The sequence below is a fragment of the Haplochromis burtoni genome, unplaced genomic scaffold (genome assembly GCF_018398535.1).
Source record: "Haplochromis burtoni strain Fernald_Lab_line unplaced genomic scaffold, NCSU_Asbu1 Contig_52, whole genome shotgun sequence".
Classification (NCBI taxonomy): Eukaryota; Metazoa; Chordata; class Actinopteri; order Cichliformes; family Cichlidae; genus Haplochromis; species Haplochromis burtoni.
The window spans coordinates 2,430,463-2,452,546 of NW_024582413.1; the positions used below are offsets into that span (position 1 = coordinate 2,430,463).

At 41.7% G+C, this 22,084-nt stretch overlaps 1 protein-coding gene across 3 annotated transcripts; it reads left to right on the forward strand.

Moving 5' to 3' along the window:
- Positions 1–21,922, forward strand: slc1a9 (solute carrier family 1 member 9). Of its 3 annotated transcripts, none has more exons than XM_014333422.2 (11): positions 1–180; positions 7,885–8,040; positions 8,871–9,023; positions 10,374–10,630; positions 12,417–12,522; positions 12,633–12,759; positions 14,612–14,845; positions 15,605–15,799; positions 18,993–19,127; positions 19,282–19,720; positions 20,331–21,922. In XM_014333422.2, the coding sequence occupies exons 2-11, from the start codon at positions 7,890–7,892 to the stop codon at positions 20,535–20,537; spliced, it is 2,004 nt and encodes a 667-aa protein (XP_014188908.2). In that variant the 5' UTR covers positions 1–180; positions 7,885–7,889; the 3' UTR covers positions 20,538–21,922. The 3 variants fall into 3 exon arrangements, with proteins under 3 accessions (XP_014188908.2, XP_042076584.1, XP_042076583.1); XM_042220650.1 differs by lacking the exon at positions 1–180 and adding an exon at positions 2,034–4,842; XM_042220649.1 differs by lacking the exon at positions 1–180 and adding an exon at positions 4,851–5,198.
- The last annotated feature ends 162 nt before the right edge of the window (positions 21,923–22,084 follow it).

Here is a 22,084-nt window from a genome sequence, read left to right on the forward strand (position 1 = left end):
GGGAGGAGAGGGGCTCAGAGCATCAAGCTGTTGTATTAATCTGCAAATTTCCTCAGATGACGCAAAGACTGTGACTTCGCCTCCCATCCCCTCTTCGTCTTCATCATCTCCACGTCCCTGCTCTGCGTGTCTCTCCCGATGCCTCGCTCTTGTCGGAAGGGAGACAGCGACAGACAGCAGGTAAGCTCGTCCGTCTCCTGGTTGTCATTTTTTTATATTCTCCTCTCCAATCATTCACGCCTCGCGCACATGCGCTAAATTTGTATCGTTTGTGACTATTCAGTGTTTAATTCCAGACACATTAATGGTTTGTTTCATCTTTTTTTGTGCAAAGATTGTGAATGTTTTGGGCTTTTATTTCATTAAAGACATTGGTTTGGGTGATTTTTCAGTTTTTCAACATGTGGGCCCTGTCATGTTTTATCAGATGTGAGTAAGAGGAAGAAAGATCAGAGAGGGATCAGAGAGGGATCAAAGCTGGAATAAGAAGTTTCCAAAAAGGTCTGGTGGCCAAATGAGAAGATGGATTTACTGTATGAAGGGAATGAGCTGTGTTAAATGTAGTCCTGCTGGAGGCGATAGAGAAATTGCGACGACAGATCAAAAAAGGAAAAGACAGGAGAAGGAAGGAGAGCGAGAGGAGAAAAAGGGAGTTTATAAACTGCAGAGCTTTACTGGGGTGAAGAGAGCAGATGTGATAGACAGTCTGTGCTTAAGGAGTTCAAACAACAGATTAATGCACTCAGATTATCGTCCGTGAGAGAGGAGGGGAGGGGGTGCGTGTCTGTGTCTGTGTGTTGACATGTGTTCGCACACGCACATGCAGACAACACCACACACACAAGAACTCAAGTCTTTTCTCTCATTTTCACTCTACCTATTCTTACATCTTAGCAAAATAACGCTGCCACATTTATTGTTTGTATCTTCTGAGACGTTGGGATTTTCTTCTTGTTATTGTATATGTAACGCTGTCCAACAGATAGGCCTGAGACATAAAGTGTTAGTTGTTGATGTCAGCTTGTCACATCCTTGACTTCCTTTGAATTAACCTCAGGACACTTCTGAAATATTATCCAGAGCCTGCTCCTGACATGCCTAATTTCATTCTACTGGTGATCTTCAACTTGTGTGAACTGACAGGAAATGCAAGTGAGATATCTTTGTGCACTAGAAGCCATTGGATTAGACAGCATTCATCAAATCCAAATTCGGTGCTGAATCTGATTATCTAGTATCAAAAGTTTCCTGTTATTCACTGTCAAACAGTCAAGAGGCAGCATCTAGACCCATGTGCGCTCACGTGTGTGTGTGTGTACAGACCTGATGTGTTCGACACTGACCTTCACTGACTGTAACCCCGCTGCTTTTGCGATCTGGTAAACTCATACACCAGGCATGTGTTTGAAGGCAGTTGTGCATATGTTGAAGGAGTTTGGCAGCGCTCTGCTTTGAAGTGCACGGACACTCGTGCTGTGTATCTGTCATCGCTGATATCTAGAATATGGGTGTCTGTAGGGAGAGAAGGCCGTTACGGCGTTTTTGCGGTGCAGCATGTGCGCGTTATCTCTTGTCTTTGAGTGTAACTGTTATTGTGCAGCTTTACAATTATGTGTTAGCAGCAGAAGCAGGCAATCTTATCCCACCAGGGTTAATGTTTGAAAGCAGCAATCAAATGTGAATTACAGCTCAGTTCATGTTTTGCAAGGTAAAATTAGATCTTTGCAATACAAATGACCACCTGATGTTTTGTTAAACGACTTTCAAGGTTTTTAAGGCTCAAAATTGGTCTTTGGCAGATGGCTGAATCTGGTTCTGCCTCAAGTTTCTTGCTATTAAAAGGGCAGCCTTCCTCGACAGCATTGCCAAGTGTTGTTCAAGGGAGTGTGTCTCATCTTTGAACCTTTCAACATAAAAGACTACAGTTGTTATAAACTGCTGTTATAACAAATTAACCCCTTAGCAGTCCTATTAGTCCCCTAAACCATCCAATGTCCCGTGGGCGGTACGTCCGACTGCTAACAGTTTAAATTGTAGTCAATTGAAACAGTCTCAAAGTTTATATAGTTAAGACAATACTCAGATATTTCTGTGCATTTTCCTATTTTTTCTGTCTGTTTAATGAACAAAAATGTATTTTATGCTCAAATAAATGTAACCCAACTTAAAAGAAAAATGCTGAGTGTATTTTTAATACAGTTCTGGTGATTTTCTGTCGTGGAACGCCATCATGGTCACAAACTCAAAGGAGAAAGAAGATTTGAAAAGGTCTTTGAAACTTTGAGCTAAAATGTATGTTTAGGAATGTTGAAAAGTAATCAGCAGTTTCCATTTATCCTGATGACCCAGAGGTGAAATGATGAGTTAATTATTTATGAGCTTAAAACAAATTTGAACCTTTATAGTCATTTTAAGTGAGAGACAGATTGTAAGATGATGTCATCTTCTCAAATCTGTGACTTTGCTGTTTTTTTCCATTTATGTAGCAGGAAGACTTCATGTTATTTGGTTGATTTTCTGTCATGTAACTGACCAGACGATCATTGATTAATGCAAAAAACCCAAAAACATTCACCAGCTACAACAGTACAACACATTCATTTTTGTGATATTGCATAATGGTGCTAACAGGATAACACACCCAGATCTTTTCATTTATTAGATATGCGATGGCAGTTGTGTGTTGTGCAGTTTATTGTGTTTGCTGCAGTGGCCATCCTCATCTCCCTCTGCTGAACAAGGGTGGTGGAGGGGCGGGATGGGGATTATATCTCGATCCGTTTGCAAGGCTCACACCAAACAATCAACCATTGGACATAATCCTCTGACACACCCGTACACACCCGGAGTTACACACACATACACACACATGCACGCACAGATGGTTCCTTAAAATAAAATACAGCGTATATTTGTAACATCCACACACAGAAAATCTTTACGTGGATACACTATTTGAATGCGAATGTTTGTAAATTTGAATGCGAACCTTGATTGAAAGAACAAAATAATTATTGATGGGAATTTAGTCTGTGTAGAAAGCACCAGTGAATCAGGTGATTTAGCAGGAGACGCGTACCTTTGATCGGTTTACATGCCGTCACACAGTGATCCCATCTGGATGCAGAAGTTCTCTTATAGTTCATGTTCGTTGCATTAAAAAGTTGAGCCTCTCCTACAGTTTATATATCAAAGTTGCGTAGAAGCGAAGGTGACATTCTCACATTTACTCACTTAAAAACCAAGAGAAGTTCACTTTACAACAATAGTTTGCGTGACTACAACAACTTTATCATGTCAAATGGCCAAATCGATTATTCACGGTCCTTTGTTGCTCACTTCAGATTTTAACATGTACATTTTTGTTGTGTATATCTAGTGGCAGCCATGTTTGTATGTTGAGTTTTAGAAGAAATCAAAAAGCTTGTACGCGGTGAACGTTAAGCTCGGGGAGTTAGAGCTGCATCTGTTTGATCTTTTGGATCAACGTCTGTGATCGAACGGTCGGATTATTTATGTGGAAGACTATGGGTGGAAATGAGGAGGGGGGTTGACGAGCCTGCGACAGAAACTGAGGTAGTTCTCTCGAGCTGTACGCGCACCTTTTTATCTACAGCTGCTTGGGCTCATTTACAGTAATCAGAGCTCGCTCTTTGGGGAGATTAACTCATTCTGGCGTGGTGACCCGTCGCCCTGGAAGCCATGACGATTAAGAAGATGTGTCGTAAGTGCATGACCGCATGTGAAGACCGATTGTGATGGTTGTCACGCGCTGCGCAGGTCATCATCACACATCAGATGGATGACCGCAGTGTTTACGCTGAGGGAACTCATGTTTATCCAGTCGCCATTACTCTGAAAGTCACTGTGGGAGGCTTTCTGTCTGGTGTCTGTATTTCGCAAAGAGGGCATGTAAACAGCAATGCTATCACTACTGTACCAGCAGGGTTTAGTGCTTCTTTTATTTTTTTATTTCTGCTCTGGCTTCACTCGCTTTGAAGTCCCTCTTCCTTTACCGCTGTGTTTCAGCACTTATCACTAACATGTGTTTCCAGAGCTCTTGCAAAGATTTAAAGTTGTTCTCTCTTCAAAGGAATATGCGCCCATGTCTGCAGCCTACCTGGCAGACTGGTAATACCTGTGTCATGTTGCTCTGAAATCCTGGATTACTGTAAGCTGGCTGACCAAACTGAATTCACTGACTTGAATTCTTGCATTTTATTCGTGATGTAACAGAAATTCCATGTGGTGCATGGCCTTCGCTCTGTATTCTGTTTAGGGCTTTTCAGGCAAGACTTTAGAAAGTTAAGGAGTCAAATTTAATCTTCCCAAACTGTAAATGGTCTCAGTTTTCCTCTGTTGAAAAGCAGCAGGTCAGCCCAACAAGAGTTGCTTCCTAGAGGCCAGATACATTTTGTCTTGAGGCAGCGCTGACATTTCCTGGAGCAGGAAATCTCTCTGTTGGGGAAGGAAGACAGATTTGCAGCACCGCATCAGGTCCTTGAGGATGTCTTTGCAGCTTACACTCATCACTGCCGCTCTCATCTCAGGATACATGCTGTTGATTAGTTTTTTCAAGGTCTCTTATCAGGAAAGGAGAGGATGAGAGATATTGTTATTCTCATAGTATTAGTCTTTTTCACATTCAGCAGGATTTTTGGTTTTTCTTGTCTGTTTAAAAAGTAAACTTTACTCATTCATTTTCTTCGCAGTAGCCCCTTTTGTAGGCTGGTCACATCTCAGTTTGAAACTTTTACTTTTTTGGGCTCAATTTTTTCCGCCTACTGTGGTCATTTAAATCCACACAAGGAGCGGACAGTTGTCGTAAACACTGATGAAAAGGTGAGAGACGTCTTTCTCTTATTCTCATTCGCATACGCAAGCAAATTGCATGTGGTCAGCTGACATTACCAAACAATGTTCATGCTAAGAATGGCATAAGGATTGAAAAGAGGATTTGTGAAGACTATTAAGAGGAACACCCTCCCCCTCCTCTCCTCGGTACTCCATTCACCGAGGATTATATCTCTGCAATTGAAACTTGGCTGGGCGTTCTCCGGCCCTGATACGCACCAGTTTGGGATAACTCTGGAAATCCAAATTGGTGCTTGGACTGGACACAGTCACAGACTAGAAAGGGGCAGAGATATGGCCAGAGGGAGCAGGAGGTGAGAGTGTGGTAGTGAGCACATAAAGCAGTAGGTATCTTTTTACACATCCTCCCTTGTGTATTGTTCTTTTGGTTAATGTATACGACTGTATGCCATCTGCTCAAATTGATGGATTATAATGATGTCTGATTGCAGCTATCTCATTGAGTCAGACTCTCATTGAGTCAGACTGTTTGTAAATGTGACGCTCATACTTGTGACAGGGATTTGGCACGACCGCGCTGCTCTCCAGATGTGTTTATGTACAATTAATGTTGAGAGATGGTAGCGGTGGGGTCTCTGAAATTTTCTTGGTAGACTGGAAACGCGTCGTGTTATTGGACAGCAAACACATTCTTCCTCCATGACTCATTGTTTTGATGGAAATAACTCTGCTTTATATATGTATCTATATCTATATCTATCTATCTATATCTATATCTATCTATCTATATCTATCTATATATATCTATATATATCTATATCTATCTATAGATAGATATAGATAGATAGATAGATAGATAGATAGATAGATAGATAGATAGATAGATAGATAGATAGATAGATAGATTTGAATTATTGTAGGTGTGATTTGGATTTATAGAGACAGCACACTTGGATTTCATTATTATCAAATTACTCTTTTTAGTAATGCTGTCCATGTGGTAATGCTGACATCATTCCTGCACTTCGGTCCAGGTTAAATATCTATTGGATGGATGCAGACATTCACAGTCTTTGAAGGACTCTGTTAATCCCTAGACTTTTCATTTAGCAGGCTCCTGACCGTGACAGCTTTCTATGAAGTAATTCAACAAGTATTTGATGTATTGCCATTAATTTTCACTCAGATATCAAATGGTGCCCAGAGCATTAATATTGACCCTCTGAGTTGTGAGTCATCATCTTTGACAACCCCTAACCCTTAATCAAGAAGAAAAAGAAAGTAATCATTTTAACTGACACACATCTAAAAGTATTGAGACTTTTTCCCAAAAAATCTGTGTTATCTTTCTCTAAAATATAGGGTTAGGAGAGTTGTATCACTTATGAAGACAGGCCTCAGAACATTAATGATCCTCCTGCTATCTTTGTAGCAACATCAGCAGGTAAACTTTCATTTATCCAGAAAAATATTTGATCAGTCTGGAAATGTATTGGTTAGTCAGCTATCTTAACTTCTTGGGCAACAGACAGCACTTCGGGACTTCGGTGTTACTAGGAAGTCCAGATAACGGATACGATTCAACTTTCTTGTTTTATTTGCTGGTCTCAAAGCACCAGTGTTCCAAGTGTCACGTGATAATATTCTATATAACTGAATAACCCCTAACCGGTCACGGCAGATGGCTGCCCATCCTTCAGCCTGGTTCTGCCGGGGGTTTCTTCCTGTTAAAAAGGAGTTTTTGCTTGCTGAAGGGGTGTGATGTGATTATTAGAGTTTTCTCTATTTTCCCTGTATTATTGTTGAGTTACAATATAAAGCACCTTGAGGCGACTGTTGTTGTGATTTGGTGTTATATAAATAAAATTGAATTAAATTGAATTATTAGTTGTGTATTAGTTTGTACATGTCTGTGAAGGTTCTCAGTCATCCAGGTCATCGTAGTCAGAGGAGCTTGCAAAGAAAAGCGTCTGGACTTCTTTAAGTTACTTGAAGACGTTTCACCTCTCATCCGAGAAGCTTCTTCAGTTCTAAGGTCAAATGGTGGAGAGTCCCAGATATAAACCTAGTGGGAGTATCCCCCCACAGAGGGACAAAAGGACCCCCTGATGATCCTCTAATCGCCTGAGCCAAGGTGTGAAATTGGGTGTGGGTCCCAATCAGCCAGAGTTTCGGGTGAACAATGAACTCACACCTTGGCTCAGGCGATTAGAGGATCATCAGGGGGTCCTTTTGTCCCTCTGTGGGGGGTCACTCCCACTAGGTTTATATCTGGGACTCTCCACCATTTGACCTTAGAACTGAAGAAGCTTCTCGGATGAGAGGTGAAATGTCTTCAAGTAACTTAAAGAAGTCCAGACGCTTTTCTTTGCAAGCTCCTTTGATTAGTTTGTACAGAATCTTTTCAGTTTAATAAATCCATCAGAAAAGATGGTGCACATTAAGCAAAGTTATAGATGAATTTGACTTATCTTTCTGTTTTAAGAGAAATGTAGGTGATAAACATCAAAAACACCTGAACAAATGCTTTCACTGTACACAGGGCTTCATTCAGAGCGTGTAACACATCCAGGGTTCACATCCTATTGCTTCTAGGGGGTCATTTTTTACCTCACTTTACCTCACTAATCAGCTAAATCTGTTCCTCTATCTTCTATCACCTCCATATTGTGCTGTATTTGGAGTCTGGCAGTTTCATCATTTTCCATTTAAAGGATGATGAACAGATTACATCTCTTGAGTTGTTTCTTCATGTCCTGTTTAGGCCTTGCCTGCTGTGTTTGGATTGCCTTCAGTTATGCACATTTACCTCCATTTAGAACCTAAACCAAATCCTCACAGGACATTCCTGTTGTGTGAGCCTTAGGTGCTTCTGGTTTTCACTAATCCCCTTTGAAAAATAGGCTCGACCACCCCCAGCGGTAAAGTGTGAAGCCTTGCTAGTCTACCCTTGCTATGTTAAACATTTATAGTCTAAGCTAATCAGCATTGCTATGAGATGCTGCAGTTTGCTTTCCAAAGCACGTCGTCATTCAGCACTAAAACCCACCTTTTCCACTGTCCTCACAGACAGGATGACAAACCAGCCGACAGCCAACCAGTCCAACGCAAACAAGGAGAAGGAGAAAGAAAACCAGCGAGATGACAACACAGAGATTGCGTATAAAGATGCTGGCCATTGTAGCCGCAACACACACAACCTGCTGCTGGGACTCACGGTTATGGGTACATATGAAAAGAAGCACTCAGGCGATGCCATGATGAGGGCACAAGTTGAAGAAATACTGGAGCAAAACAAGCCTTTGTTTTGCTTTTATGCACATAGTTTAACACTCCAAATTCCCACATGTTTTACTGAATGACTAGAATTACAACTGAGGTTAGTTTTATTGTTAAAAAAAAGAAAAGGACCAATTTATGCTGCAGCAAAAATTACCACACGCAAACCTTGATGTAAATACTCCGAGATCATTTTCCCATGAGATGTCTTAGGCTTGTTGTTGTCTTTGCTCTGCCACTGTAAACACTTTGGTATGTTTCTCCACAGCTGTGTGTTTTGTCAAAAAAAAAGCCTGCAGAGTCAAGGAGTGTGTTATTTTTGTCTGCAATTTGTCACATAGATTTAAACCTTGATATGAACTTGTTTACATTTCAGTAGATGGCTCTCATTAGTCAGCGATCTCTTGCATCTCCAACGTTAAACACAGTGTTAGGGGCCCTCACAAAAAAGGCTAATGAGTCTGCCGAAAGGTTATAAACTGAGGGTGATTTCTGACACGGTTAATATTACTACTGAGTTTTACATATTTGTGACATTTGGAACTCATTTTTTAAACCAATATTCATTAGATTTTTAAATGTGCACATAAGGTAGTGTTTAGGCATGCGTTTCGACTTGTCTGGAAACTAAAACAATAGCCTGTGCTATTATGGGAGGCATGGAAACATAGTATGCCTTTTTAATGGTTTGGGAAATGAATGCAGACATGATTGGCTAAACAACTGCTGCACAAAAACAAAACTCTGTAATTAGCTTATTTTTTTCCGCTCCTCAGGCGTCGTCATGGGAGCCGTTTTTGGGATGATGCTGCGGTACATGCAGGTGACAGACAGCGCCGCCCTCACAATGGTTTCCTTTCCTGGAGAAATCCTTATGAGGATGCTGAAGATGCTCATCCTGCCTCTTATCATCTCCAGCCTTATCACAGGTGTGGCCGTTATAGACAGCATCATGCTGGTTTTAATAAGTTAAAAAGTAACCAATACTGTGTTAACACTGTAACGGATGATTGTCCAGTGTGTGCATAATTTAGGGCACACTCATTGTCACCAGTGATTACTAACCAACTACAACCTCATACTCCTGAACTTTAACCATAATAAACTAAACTAAACTAAACATGTTAATATGTTAACTGTAGAAAAGTTTAAATTCTGACATTAGTAGAACTAATGGACTATTGCATGTACATGTAGTCTACAGGACTACGTGTACTTATTAGTCAGAAGTTACCATATTTGGACAAAAGGGTGGATTTCTGTTATAAGCTAACTCAAGCAAATTAACTCTACCAAGTTTGGTTAGGAAGGTGCATCTAAGACTGTATGGGAGCGTCACACAAACATACACAATGTAGGTAAAAGTATTGAGCCACTCCTCTTATGGTGTGTTCCATCTGAAGCTGGAAATTGGAATTTCCTAGTTGGATTTTTCAACTGGAACATTCCCCTCAAGTCGGACTTCCAAATCAGAAAACAACCCCACCAACCTTGACTTGGTTGCAGCCCATGTAAATATTAATGAAACTGTAAAACTCGTACTCTGCCACTGCACTGCCACTGTTGTGTTGATAAATAGGTCACAAATACACAGTTAATAAAAATCTGCAATCTACAATAAGAAGTGCCCAGTTCTGCTTAAAATCCACCATAAAATCTCTCCTTAAAAGAGTCCCAGTTTTGAAGGTGGACCCTTTGGAAATTAATTGCAATCTCTTCAGCTCGACTCTATTTGTGAATATGCTGCATGTTTATAAGCACAAAAAAATAAAGAACCATTCCACTGTATTGCTAGTGATATATGAATGACTCTACCTTGCTAAGAAGCAAAAAGAAATCCAGTATTTCATAGCTTTTCTGACTTTGCCACTGGAACACAGTGAATTCAGGACTGATAGCTCAAGCATCCAGCCTCCAAGGCAAAAGCAATGCTGCATTAATTTTTGAATTCAAGTGTTTTCAGTCCCATCGTCACAGGTGTATAAAATCAAGGACCTACCCATGCAGTTTGCCTTTGCAAACACTTGTGAAAAAATTGGTTTTTCTAAAAAGCTAGCCAGCTAGAGCCACCTGAGTTGATTCATGAATTAGCATGTGAAAAGCTAAAAACTAAAAAGCCAGCGGTTTATCCAAAAAACATGTATCAAACTTTAAACACTCTACAGGAGGTATTTGCAGTTTAAAGTACTGGGAAACTCGAGCTTCGAGGTAAAGACGCTGTTATTGACTCTGTGGACTTGGACACACGTTGTTTTAAATCTGTTGTCTGTCTCTTGTAGGGCTTGCTGGTCTAGACGCGCGCTCCAGTGGAAGGATGGGTAGCCGAGCCATGGTGTACTACATGTCCACCACTGTAATCGCTGCCGTCCTCGGGGTCATCCTGGTGTTGGGGATCCACCCAGGGAACCCTAAACTGAGGGGAGGCAACTCATCATCCACATCCACGAAAAACCAGGAAGTCAGCAGTCTGGACGCTTTCCTTGACCTGATTCGAAACCTCTTCCCAGAAAACCTGGTGCAAGCCTGCTTCCAGCAGGTACCCTCCACATTAACCATCTACTGCTTCATTATCTTGGCTCATCTTGAACCATAAGCTTTCACGCAAACTGAAAATGTTAATATAAACATAGCAAAGAAAGATTCTTGACTAATACGTTTCCTTTTAATAAAACGCGAGTGTTCCCCAGTATTGCTTTGCTGGGACTTTCAGCATCAAAGCTTTTGGTAAGGCTCTACATTCCTTATATGAAATTTGCATCATTCAGCTTTAAGGTGATGATAATCAAACTACACTGAATAGAGAAAAAAATGGTAAATAAATAATATCTGAAGTTTATTAAAATTGTATTTTTGTTTTTCAAGATAAATTTCCTCTTTAATTTGAGTGAATGTTCACAGACATCGCTTCATGTGCTGCATGTGCTTCATGTGCTGCATGTGCTTCATGTTAATAGTTGCAAACTACAGATTTAAGTTTCCAAAACAGCTACCACTTGGATCCTGAATTGTGATTGTTTTGTCAGCGATTGTCAACAATTATTATTGCTAATAATTATTATTCAAAGTGTATCATATTGGAAAGTCTTGCTTGTGCCCCAGGCCACATTTGAGGAGATGAACTTTTCTGGATAAGGGATTACTGAGCAGTTTGAGAGAATGAAGGACTCGGACAGAGTTCTTAAAAACTTATGGTTCTCCAGAGAGGTTAGCTGTTCTCCAAACTTCATACGTAACAATTTTTACATATGTTGTCTGGACTGATTCAAAGGCTTCATTTGGCTAGAAAGAGGCTAAGAGGCCACGCAACTCTTTGGACTGTTGGAGGAAGCCAGGGTACTCACGGGAGACCTCACGCAGGTGTGGGGAGAGTATGCAAACTCCACACAGAAAGATCACAGGAGTCAAAGCCAAACCCATCCCCAGCAGGGGTGGGCAACTCGTTTTCTAAAGGGGCAACATGAAAAACTGGGACTGGTGTGGATTGCCGCAGTAATAAACTTATAAAATTAAATTAATATTAAACAGAAATGAGTTCAGATCATTGGTGCAGATCTCCACAACAGTTCTGGGACAGTTTGTTGCCCACCCAGGGCCCAGAGTGTAATAATCTAGTTTAAAACAAATACTAATATAGAGCTTATCAACTGAACCACTGAAAACACGTCTTACATACTAAAAGAAGATAAATCAGTGCCATTGCAATTCATCAAGTCATTTATAAAATAGATCTAGGGTTGCTTTTTTCCATTCTTTGTAATGTATTGTGAGTTAGTGCTAATGGTGCCGTCGAAGAGGGACAATTCAGGAAGCGGCTTGTGTTTTTGTGATGCTGCAGTTGCCTTCTTCTGTCCAATCCTGTTTTTTCTGTCATGCGTGTTCGTCTGAATGATTAGAAGTAGTTGTCTGTGTTTGACTGGGCGATGGTCAGCCGTCCTGCAGCTACCGCTAATCTCTTTACAGCTGCAAAGCCACATGCTTATTTAGTGCAGTAAGGCATCTGCTGGTGAACCGAGAGCTTTATTCCTGTCTGCATCTTTATTTTAAACTGCGTCTTTGTTCATATTCATCAGGAATTCAGTAAATTCATGTAAGTCACCGCTTTAGCAGCAGGGAATTGTCCTCCCCCTTTCAGCCTTTTCGTCTCCTTTTTCTTTCCCTTTGTTGTATTTATGTTTCTCTTTTGCCTTTTCTTTAAACAGAAATCAGAGCACGTCGTGCCGCTGCCAAAACTTTGTTTGTTCACACACAATGGGAGTTACAAAATCTAAGCACCCCAGCACAAACCACAGAATAATCTGAATGTCGCCCCGTGTTTCCTTCAGGTTCAGACGGTGCTGAAAAAGGTGCCGGTCGCAGCACCAAACCAAACTGAGCCCATATTAGTGAACAGAAAAAAACTGGAATACAAATGGGGCATGAACGTCCTCGGTGAGTTGATAACAGAGTTCGTATTGCGAGACGCTTGCGTTTTCCAGGTCTCTTTTTGGTTATTTGTTCTCATTTTTCCACTTACTCGCTTGCTTTGTGTTTTTGTCAAGGTTTAATTGGCTTCTTCATCACCTTTGGGATCTGCATGGGCCGGATGGGCGAGCGTGGGAAGGTCATGTGTGACTTCTTCAACATCCTCAATGAAATTATCATGACGATGGTGTCCATGATCATGTGGTCGGTGTCTTGTATTCCTTCATTCGTATTTGTGTGTCTGTGTTTAAAAAGTGCGTGCCTCTGTTTTTCCTCTTGGTGGCCAACGTTTGACATTTTGGCGATACCGCATACAACGGTCGGAGACAGTGATGGATAAGGCGAAGACTGTGTGCTTGAGGCAAATTGTGGGAACAAGCAGCAAGGTCAGATAGGAAAAAAAACAAAGAGGAAGAGGGAGAAAGTGTGTCAGTGAAGGACACAGACAGATGGAAAGAGGGAGATGGTTTCCCTGGGACATGCTGGAGTCTGTGGTATGCTGGGGAGTAGCAGGAGCCGGGGCCCGGAACAGCGTTGTGGGCTCCCAGGGGAGCCGCGGTGGAAGATCTCCAGAATGTAATGGATCCATCGATGACAGAGGAGCTACTTGGTGGCAGAGCAGAAAGCAGATGCGGGCAGGAGGGACGTAAAAAGATGCATGTGAGAGCATTCCTTCAGAGAGCAGTGCACGTCTTGAGGCTTCACAGAGCCCAGGCAAGTGGCGCAGAGAAAGTGTAGCGGTACTCGGAGCGGGGATGGGAAAGGAAAGGAGGAGTAGAGTAGGCGGTTGGACGAGAAACAGCAGGATGCTTGTCTCGCAGCTCCTCTAAGCCTCCTCTACATGTGCAGCTGGACACCAAAGGAACTGTATCATTGTCTGTATCACTCACTCAGTGTAAACAGATTACTCACGGGCTTATGGTGCGAGCCAAACACAGAATCCAGTGTATACAAAAAGCACGCATCATACAAGGGGCATATCTATCAAATCATATACATGGCATACCGCACCAAACAACTGTCACTGGATGCCAGCTGACCTGGGAGAATGCACCGTCTCATGATGGGACAAGGAGTCGCTTTAATTCAAGTGTCCCAATAACTGCAGTCTGTATTCATGAACAGGGACAACTGCTCTCCAGAGCTGGAAACCAGAGATCCAAGCATGTGTCCTGTCCCCTTGCAGAGAAACGTGCTTCTTTGACAGTGACTAAAGATTTATGAGGTGGCGAAAACGTTGGCCTGACATTAAAAAAAAGTAACAGGGTGGCTACAGCTCCTTAAATATTCTTAAAATATCTTAAATTCACATCAATTTATAAAAGGCTTTGTAAAATTTATAGTCATGTCACCACATGGATTACTAGAACACAGTGCCACCATTTCTGCGGCATTGTTTATTGTTCTGCTATCCCATTTAAATGTGTTTTATATGTGTAAATATAGTTAATGGCAACAGGACGCTTATGGGCTAATTATTGGCTTATTTAATGGTTGTTGTGTCAGAAAACATCTTAAAATACTGAAATGTGATCCTGGCAGTAACATGCAGACATGGTGAGTTCACTGACAAACAGCTAAGGTGGTAACCACCAATAACTCTTAGTGGTTGAAGCCAGTTCATAGAAATATTTAATAGAACAATAGCACTGCATGTGAAACATTTTTTTTAATGTTTGGGACGTTGACAATGATTATGTTGTTTTCACATTAACACACACTTGTGTTCCTAAACAAAGCCATTTTTTGTCTTTTTACTTTTGTGTGAACTTTTGTGCTTGGCTATATATATAAAGTTTGTATTTTCCATTACAGGTTTGATCTTAAATATTATTTTAAAGAATAGTAAAGTAGAAAGAGTAGCCTTCAAAAGACCTGTGGACACCTTGTCCTTTGTTGTAATTCATCCATAATTAATAAATTAAGTCAGTTTAAAAAAGCAGAAAGAAATATTTATGTACATACACATATATAGTGTATACTAAATGGAGTTTAATGGAACATAAACCATAATCAGTCCCAATCAAATAATTTCTGCTGTGATGTCTTCGTCCAGGTACTCTCCTGTCGGCATCGCCTCTCTGATTGCGGGAAAGATCGCAGCTATCGGGGACCTGGAGGTGGTAGCCAGGCAGCTGGGCATGTACATGGTGACTGTCATTGTGGGTCTGGTGATCCACGGGGGCTTGATCCTACCCGCTATATTCTTTGCAATCACCAGAAAAAGCCCCTTTGCTTTCTACTCTGGGATCTTCCAGGCATGGATCACAGCCTTGGGCACTGCTAGCAGGTATGACAGCTTGCAGGAAGTGCATATGTATGTTTGGAAGTCGTCTGTTTGGGCATGTGTTCACACATGTGTGTCACATATTTCTTTTACAACACGTATTGCTCGGACAGCTGTTGTAGTTACCGTGATTGATCGGCGTAGCCTGCTACTCGCTTTCAGCTATTTGGGTTAAATCTGAAAGGCCTGAAGGCAAAAATCTGTATTTATGCAGCTACACTGACAAATCAGGACAGCAGAGCCAAAGCGCAGGCTATCATAGACGAGTCCATGTCGGACAGATTCTGTGTTGTAAGTATCTAAGCCTTCGGATTAGTTGCCACCAGCCAAACTGGCCCCGCTGTATCCTGCCCGGCTTGGCTTGGCCCAGCCTGCCTGGGATTCAGCATTGCTGCTGAAACCAACTGTTATTTTGGCACATTACTGAGGCTTTAGTGAATATGGGTAATCCTATCAACGTTTTCTCTAATTATATTATGACCCGACCTCAGCGGGGCCGGGAATCAAATTCCTTTAATTCACATGTTGGAGGATTGAAACAGTGGCCTACCCCAGCTGTTAGGACGAGGCTGTCGGCCGACTCAAATTTCTCCTGCCTTTTTTAATTGTTGTCTCTTCCCTTCGCCCTCACCTCTGCACTTATGCCTTTCACCACCTGTCTGCCTATTTTATATCCCTCAGCAGACACTTTGCGCCTGCTCCGGGTACATCTGCACCTTTTTTCCCTCTAACTCGCCTTCTTGTGTGGCCTTCTTCTTTCAGCGCCGGGACATTGCCGGTCACCTTTCGCTGCCTTGAGGAAAATCTGAAGATTGATAAGCGTGTGACTCGCTTCGTGCTTCCCATAGGTGCCACCATTAACATGGACGGCACTGCCTTGTACGAAGCCGTGGCCGCCATCTTTATTGCCCAAATGAATGACATCACCCTGGACTCTGGGCAGATCGTTACTGTCAGGTAAACCACATGGTGACTTGACTCTCATGACTCAGGTTTCATTATCAGAAAGCAGCACCGTTGAGGCGCCGCTGCTCTTTCTCCCACATCAACTATAAGCCTTTAATAGTTTCCTTACTTGGCTGCTTCTGAAGATGCCTTACAGCATCTTTGCCAGCCAGCTATTCGTTTCCAAAACCAAGAGCAAAAAACATTTATCTTCTACTTAACCTACTCAGATTCCAAGCACTGCTTTTTCTTCTATTTACATTTTTCATAAAAGAAACAGAACAAACCAAAGTGGTTTTAATATCTATACACTGGACCTTAACCAGTCCACACAGCGGTATAGTGGTTAGCAATGTAGTTGCACACAAGAAAGTTCTGGATCTGCACCTCGAGGTCAGCTGGGGCCTTCCCGTGTGGAGTTTGCATGTTTTCCCTGTGCCTGCGTGGGTTTTCTCCGAGTGCTCCAACTTCCTTCCACTGTGCAAAGGCTTGCATTTTAGGTTGATTGGTCTCCCAGAATGGGAGTCAGGGTGTGGCTATGAGCAAGAATGGTTGTCTTGTCTATCTGGTTTGCAGCGCTGTGATGAACCGATGACCTTTGCAGGAACCAACATCCCTCGCTCAGTGTCATCTGGGAGAAGCTTGAGCTACCCTGCAACGCTAGCTAGGCGTGCAGTTTATAAAGAGGATGGACTGACTTTTGTAGAAAGTGTAGAAACATTTGCATTGATTATTTCAACACACAGAATGTTTTAGTTACCAACAAAATCAGAAGTGACACAACATGAGATGCAAATAAATAATAAAACTTTATGCATATATTCTGATTCTACATATACATTTAAATTTGTGCTGATATTGACGTGAAACGCTTCATAATGCTTAAGCATGGATGTTGGAGCACCTTTGAGGCCCTTGTGACAAGCTGTTTGTTGTCTTTTTGTTGTTGTTTATGCCATCAGCTGAGTAAACTAGGTGGTAGACGGTCATGTGTTTAGCCAGAGGAAAAAGCACCTGGCACAATTTACTCACATGCTGTGGCCAAAAGCAGGATGGGACAGGAAATTGTGGGGGTGTGAATGTAAACATAAACCGCTGTGCACATTAGTGTAAGTAGCCTCCATCACGGTCTCTGTCACCTGATTGCACCAGAACAGGTTCCTTTTTTGTCCTGCTCTCTGTTATTTTTCCTAAGAAGGATATTAACAAACAATATTCCCTGAATGCCGTGTCAGCCCGTCCTGCTGTAAGGTTTTTGTGTCAAAGTTCATTCTGATTCAAATATTAGTAAAAAGGGAAAAATATCCATTATGTTCTGACTCATCCTGAAGTCTCTCGTCCTGCGTCAAACATAGATGAATGGAAAGTGACGTTTGACTTGACTGTATATAAAAGATGGACATGTTTTGGAACCAGAAGTGACTGCAGCTGGACAAGAGGAGCGCTAAGTTTCCAGCTAACACCTAAAGCTTGTTTAGCAATCTGCATCTGTAGCTTTTATGCCTGCACAAATACCAGCTGATTAGTGTTAGGCAACATTCAGATAAATTACAAATAATTTCACTCATCAAATGTCTCGGTGCATCTTTATCGAGAAACCAGCAACACAAACACATTGGAACTCGTTCATTCATTTTCTTTTCTGCATTTACAGAAGTGTACAGTCTGCATGCTTTAGTTCATTTTCAAACAACTTGCATCAAGTATGTTACGAGGTATAGAAATAAATATGGAAGGAAGTAAAGAAATATTCATCTCCCATTTCTGAGGTTTGAGCAGGGGATTGGATCCAGTCTGCTTGGATCAGATTCTGCTTGTTGTGGCCGCGGGTTACAAATAACGCTCAGCACTTTGAAGTTGTTTATTGTGTGTCTTTCATCAACGGCTGTTTACCACGAAATCGAATTTTAAGAAAATGCTGTATGGTTTTTGTGTGATGAAACTGAAATAAAATCCATATGTACTACATAAATCTGCCCCACTCAATCTCCCAGTCACAGCGTGGTGATAATTGGCACTGCAGTTTGTCAGACACAATTGAGATGTAACTAATAACAGATGAATAGCTTCATGCAGTAAATATCACAGTTTAGAGCTGTATCTAAACTGGCTGGCCTTCAGGCCCCTGTGGTTACTGATAATTCTCTAATTGCAGACATGCCATGACAAGCAGCATTTTTCAGAGTCTTTAAAGTTTTACTTTAGGAAACATCTTTTGTTGTGGACAGAGGAACTGAGTCCTTTCTATCCTCATGTACTTTATACAAGCATTGCATTGATGAAATACACGTAAATGAGCTCACATAAATCCGAGACTTGTTGGTGTGTGATGTTGAGAAACAGAATACTGGACCACTCCATGTGTAAATCTTTGTGGGTGGAGACAGATTAAGGTTTTTGATTTTTTTTATATGGTGATATTATAAACACGTAAAACTAAAACTCACCTCTCGCTACAATTTAAAGTCTTTAACTTTAAGCTAATTGTGCTTTTGGCTGCCACATGACTGACTAAACATGCTGAATCAGCAGTGAAAGCATGAATTGGTGAGTTCCAATATTAAATGTGGTTTCGGTTAAGCCTTTTCTGGTGTTTCAGTGGTTTTTGAGCACAATGGTCTGGTTTTACAGTTGGGTTTAATTATTTTTTCATATATTTTTTCCATCACACATCTCCTTTTGCATGTGGAATTAGTTCACTTTTGCATTTTTCAGTCTACCATTTTTGGCGAGTGTTCAGAAAACTATGAAAAAAGTAATGTCTGTTGCCAGCCCACATCACTCAGCGGATACAACTGCTATGTAATCAAAGAAAGGATATCTATTGGAAAAACTGATGGAGGCCATGCTATTTAATTTGCTTTAGCTTAGACCTGCATTACTAGGTAGTACTAGACACAGAATTTAAAGACACCCAGTGTGTCCTTTGATTTATGCAGATAGGAAAAAAAGGCAAAAAGAGGCCTAGGGCAGCACAGTAGTTACAGGGATGTCTGACACTTGACTCAAGCTGAACTATTAGGGAATGATGAAAGGGTTGCACTTGATTGATTGACTGAATGGAAAAGGCCATATGAGCATAACTGTGAAAATGGGAAAAAGCCAGAATCGTCACTAAAATCACAATTTGATTATCTCTGCCTGCCTACAGCACATTACTGCAAGCGTGATTTAAATATACCTTTTTCCCATCTCTTCTCTCCAGTATGACCGCCACACTGGCCAGTGTTGGAGCCGCCAGTATTCCTAGCGCTGGACTGGTAACCATGCTACTGATCCTGACAGCTGTCGGCCTGCCTACCCAGGACATCAGTCTGCTGATCGCTGTCGACTGGCTGCTGTGAGTCAGGTGTCTGATGAGCAGGCAATAACAAATCACTGCTCTGCAATCCATGTTAGGGTGCTATAATTAACGTATGCAAGAGGTTGTGAAAATGTTGGTATCACTAAGACGTTGTTTCACTCACTGACACTGATGCCATTTGTCCACTCAGTGACCGAATGCGTACCTCCATCAATGTCGTTGGCGACTCATTTGGTGCCGGGATTGTGGATCACTTGTCAAAGACGGAGCTCACCGAACTTGATGCAGCCGAAATGCAAACGCTCCCGCAAGAGGGGGAGCTCGATTTCGTCCCTCCGCCGCCAATCCTCACGGAGATGGACATGGTCGACCCTCTCAAACCGCCCGAGCTGCCTCCTCGTTCCCCTCGCCCACCCAAACAAAACCACCACAGTCACATACTCTCCCAATCCCACTCCATCACTTACTCGCCATCCCGTTCTGTCCGGTCTCCGTCACCACGCTCCATCAGTTCTCCCTCTCCGCGTTCCGTCTGTTCCCACTCTCCCAGGCCTTTCCGTACTCATTCCCCACGCCTCCTGCGCAGGACAGAGCCGGGATATTGTGTCCTGCCCAGCCATGACAATCAGGTACGTACTTTCTACCTTATACTTTAAAGACAGATGGCAGTTAGTACATACATTAGAAATCTAAATCTTCTTGTTATCCTTGTTATTTAGCATAGAGTTTCTTGAATATTACGAATATGTGTCTATAGTTTTGTAACTTGTAATTGACCAAATGTTTGATGTTTTAATGTTTTAATAGGGTCATTTTACCAGTTCAGTATAAATATACCAAAAGCTTAGCCTTGACACTACTCTAAAGGCTTTTTTTTCCAATTCTTAGCTCTGTATGACATCACAGAAACCCCACTCACCTGCTGTTAAAACCCTCAGATGCATTAAGATAACTAAGGAGTATTTTGAACTGCAAATCATGTAAAGCTACTCTAATAGAGTTTAAAAAACCAAAAATAAAACTACAGAGAAATTAATATAATATGCCCACTTTATCATGTATATTGAAAATGCATCAAAGATTTCTGGATGCAGATAAACTCAAAGCCTTGAACCTAATAATATGACTATGATGACATCATCCTGGGAAAGACCTTTAACATTTAGCATGTTAAATTTAAGTATGTTGGTCAGTCAGTGCAGGCTGCATGATCTCATTTCGGTCTCTTCACACTCTCAGATTCCCACACTGCCGCGCTCCTACAGAGAGAGAGAGAGAGACCGAGAGAGAGAAAGAGACAGGGAGCGGGAGCGACTGAGGCGAGAGAGTGAAACTGAGGAGGAAGAGGAGAGGGAGAGGGTTCTGGGCGAAGTAAGTGACGGTGAGGAGAGCGATGACACTGCTTACGATCGAAGGCACACCATCCCACCGTGCGACCTGCCGTGATCAGATTTCACCACCAGCGTGTTTCACAGTCGATTTGTTTCCACTTTTACGACAGGTTTTAACCACTTTCAGCTTCACTCTTCAGTGGAGGTACGGAGTGGGTTGCATTGCTAATTTTTCCATGCACGGATCTTAAAATGTCATGATGGCAATGCAGTGTAATATTCCCAAGAAGGCCCTTAAAAACCAGGCCTGAGACTTTTGCCCTGTGGTTGGATGCTGAAAGAGTTTCTTTTCCTCCTTATCTTATCTACTCCAGTCTTGATTTATAATTTTTCTTCTGAAATCCACTCAAGCCTAAAATGTTCCCAAATGCATACACGTCCACTAATTCAACTGATGCCAGAGAATGTGAGTCTGCTCTTGATGAAAAAAGTCTGCTGGTGCTCTCACCAGCCTTGTAACGCACAAACAGGAATTCGTTTTGCTCAGATTCCCTTTGCTTCCCTTTAAGGAAGTTTTAAAAAAATGTACTTTTAAAAGAAAAGTTTGACATTTTGAGGACATTTGCAGCGAGGAAAAATGTATTCACAGTTAAAGACTAATATCATTAACTGTAAATATATGTAGAACTTCAGGTAGCTTTCAGTGGAAAACGGCTGGCCTGGTTCTCTTTCAAGGTCATAAAACATTTACTAGCACCTTTAAATCTCATTAATTAACAGGTGATGTCTTTTTCTAACAAGTTTAACAGCTGAATTTAAAATGTGCACTTTTGCTGGATGTTAAATTTTTCACTAGAGTGACAGTTTGATCCTTTCAAAGTCTTGCATTGCAGGTGGTCACCAGTACTGGTGGATTTACTTCACTTTGGAGATAGCCAGGATAGCTGATTCCTACTAGTGTTTTGGCTGAGAAAACTAGCAGGTAAACTGTAGCTTTATAATTAGTATACTGATAGAAAGTACTCGTTTTAATTCTGCTTTATCGATATAGTTCCAAATCAGAACAGTAGTCAACTCAAGGTGCTTTGAGTTGACTACGTTTGAGACCCTATCGTATTTTGGACCGAAAAACTCCAGAATCAGATGATCCCCTTTGAACAAGCAGCCGGTTGACAGTGGGAAGGAAAAACTCTCTTCTGACAGGAAGAAATCTCCAGCAGTGCCAGACTCAGGGAGGAAAGCCATCTGCTGTGACTGGCTGGGAGGTTGGGGAAAAGGAAACAAAGGAGTAAAACGAGATGCTCATTGCAGTCTGAGCCTATTGCAACTTAACTAACGGATGCTCCAGGGTCACCTTGTCGGAAATGAAAGTAGAGTTTTTCACACGTGAACTGACTGCAGCTATGAAGCTTTTCTAGCTGTTACCAAATGTAAATGTGGAAATATAAAAATGCATCTCAGTCATTTCATTTATTAGTCTATAACTTGCCAGCATGAGAATACAGAAGGTATGTGGTTTCCTCCTGCATGCCCAGGCGCCACTCGAATTCAAACCAAAGTGAGAACCAGACTAAAGCAGATTTTTTCCTGTTTTGTGCTACACGTGAAAACTCATCATGTGCGATGAGTTTGTGCGTGAAAGCCGCGAGACAAATAGATCTT

Bases quoted from the DNA above. Each gene is read 5' to 3' on its own strand.
- slc1a9 (XM_014333422.2), top strand. From the start codon at position 7,890: ATGACAAACCAGCCGACAGCCAACCAGTCCAACGCAAACAAGGAGAAG. The intron at 10,631-12,416 runs GTACCCTCCACA...TGTTTCCTTCAG, and splicing joins TGCAAGCCTGCTTCCAGCAG to GTTCAGACGGTGCTGAAAAA. The intron at 19,128-19,281 runs GTGAGTCAGGTG...TTGTCCACTCAG, and splicing joins ATCGCTGTCGACTGGCTGCT to TGACCGAATGCGTACCTCCA.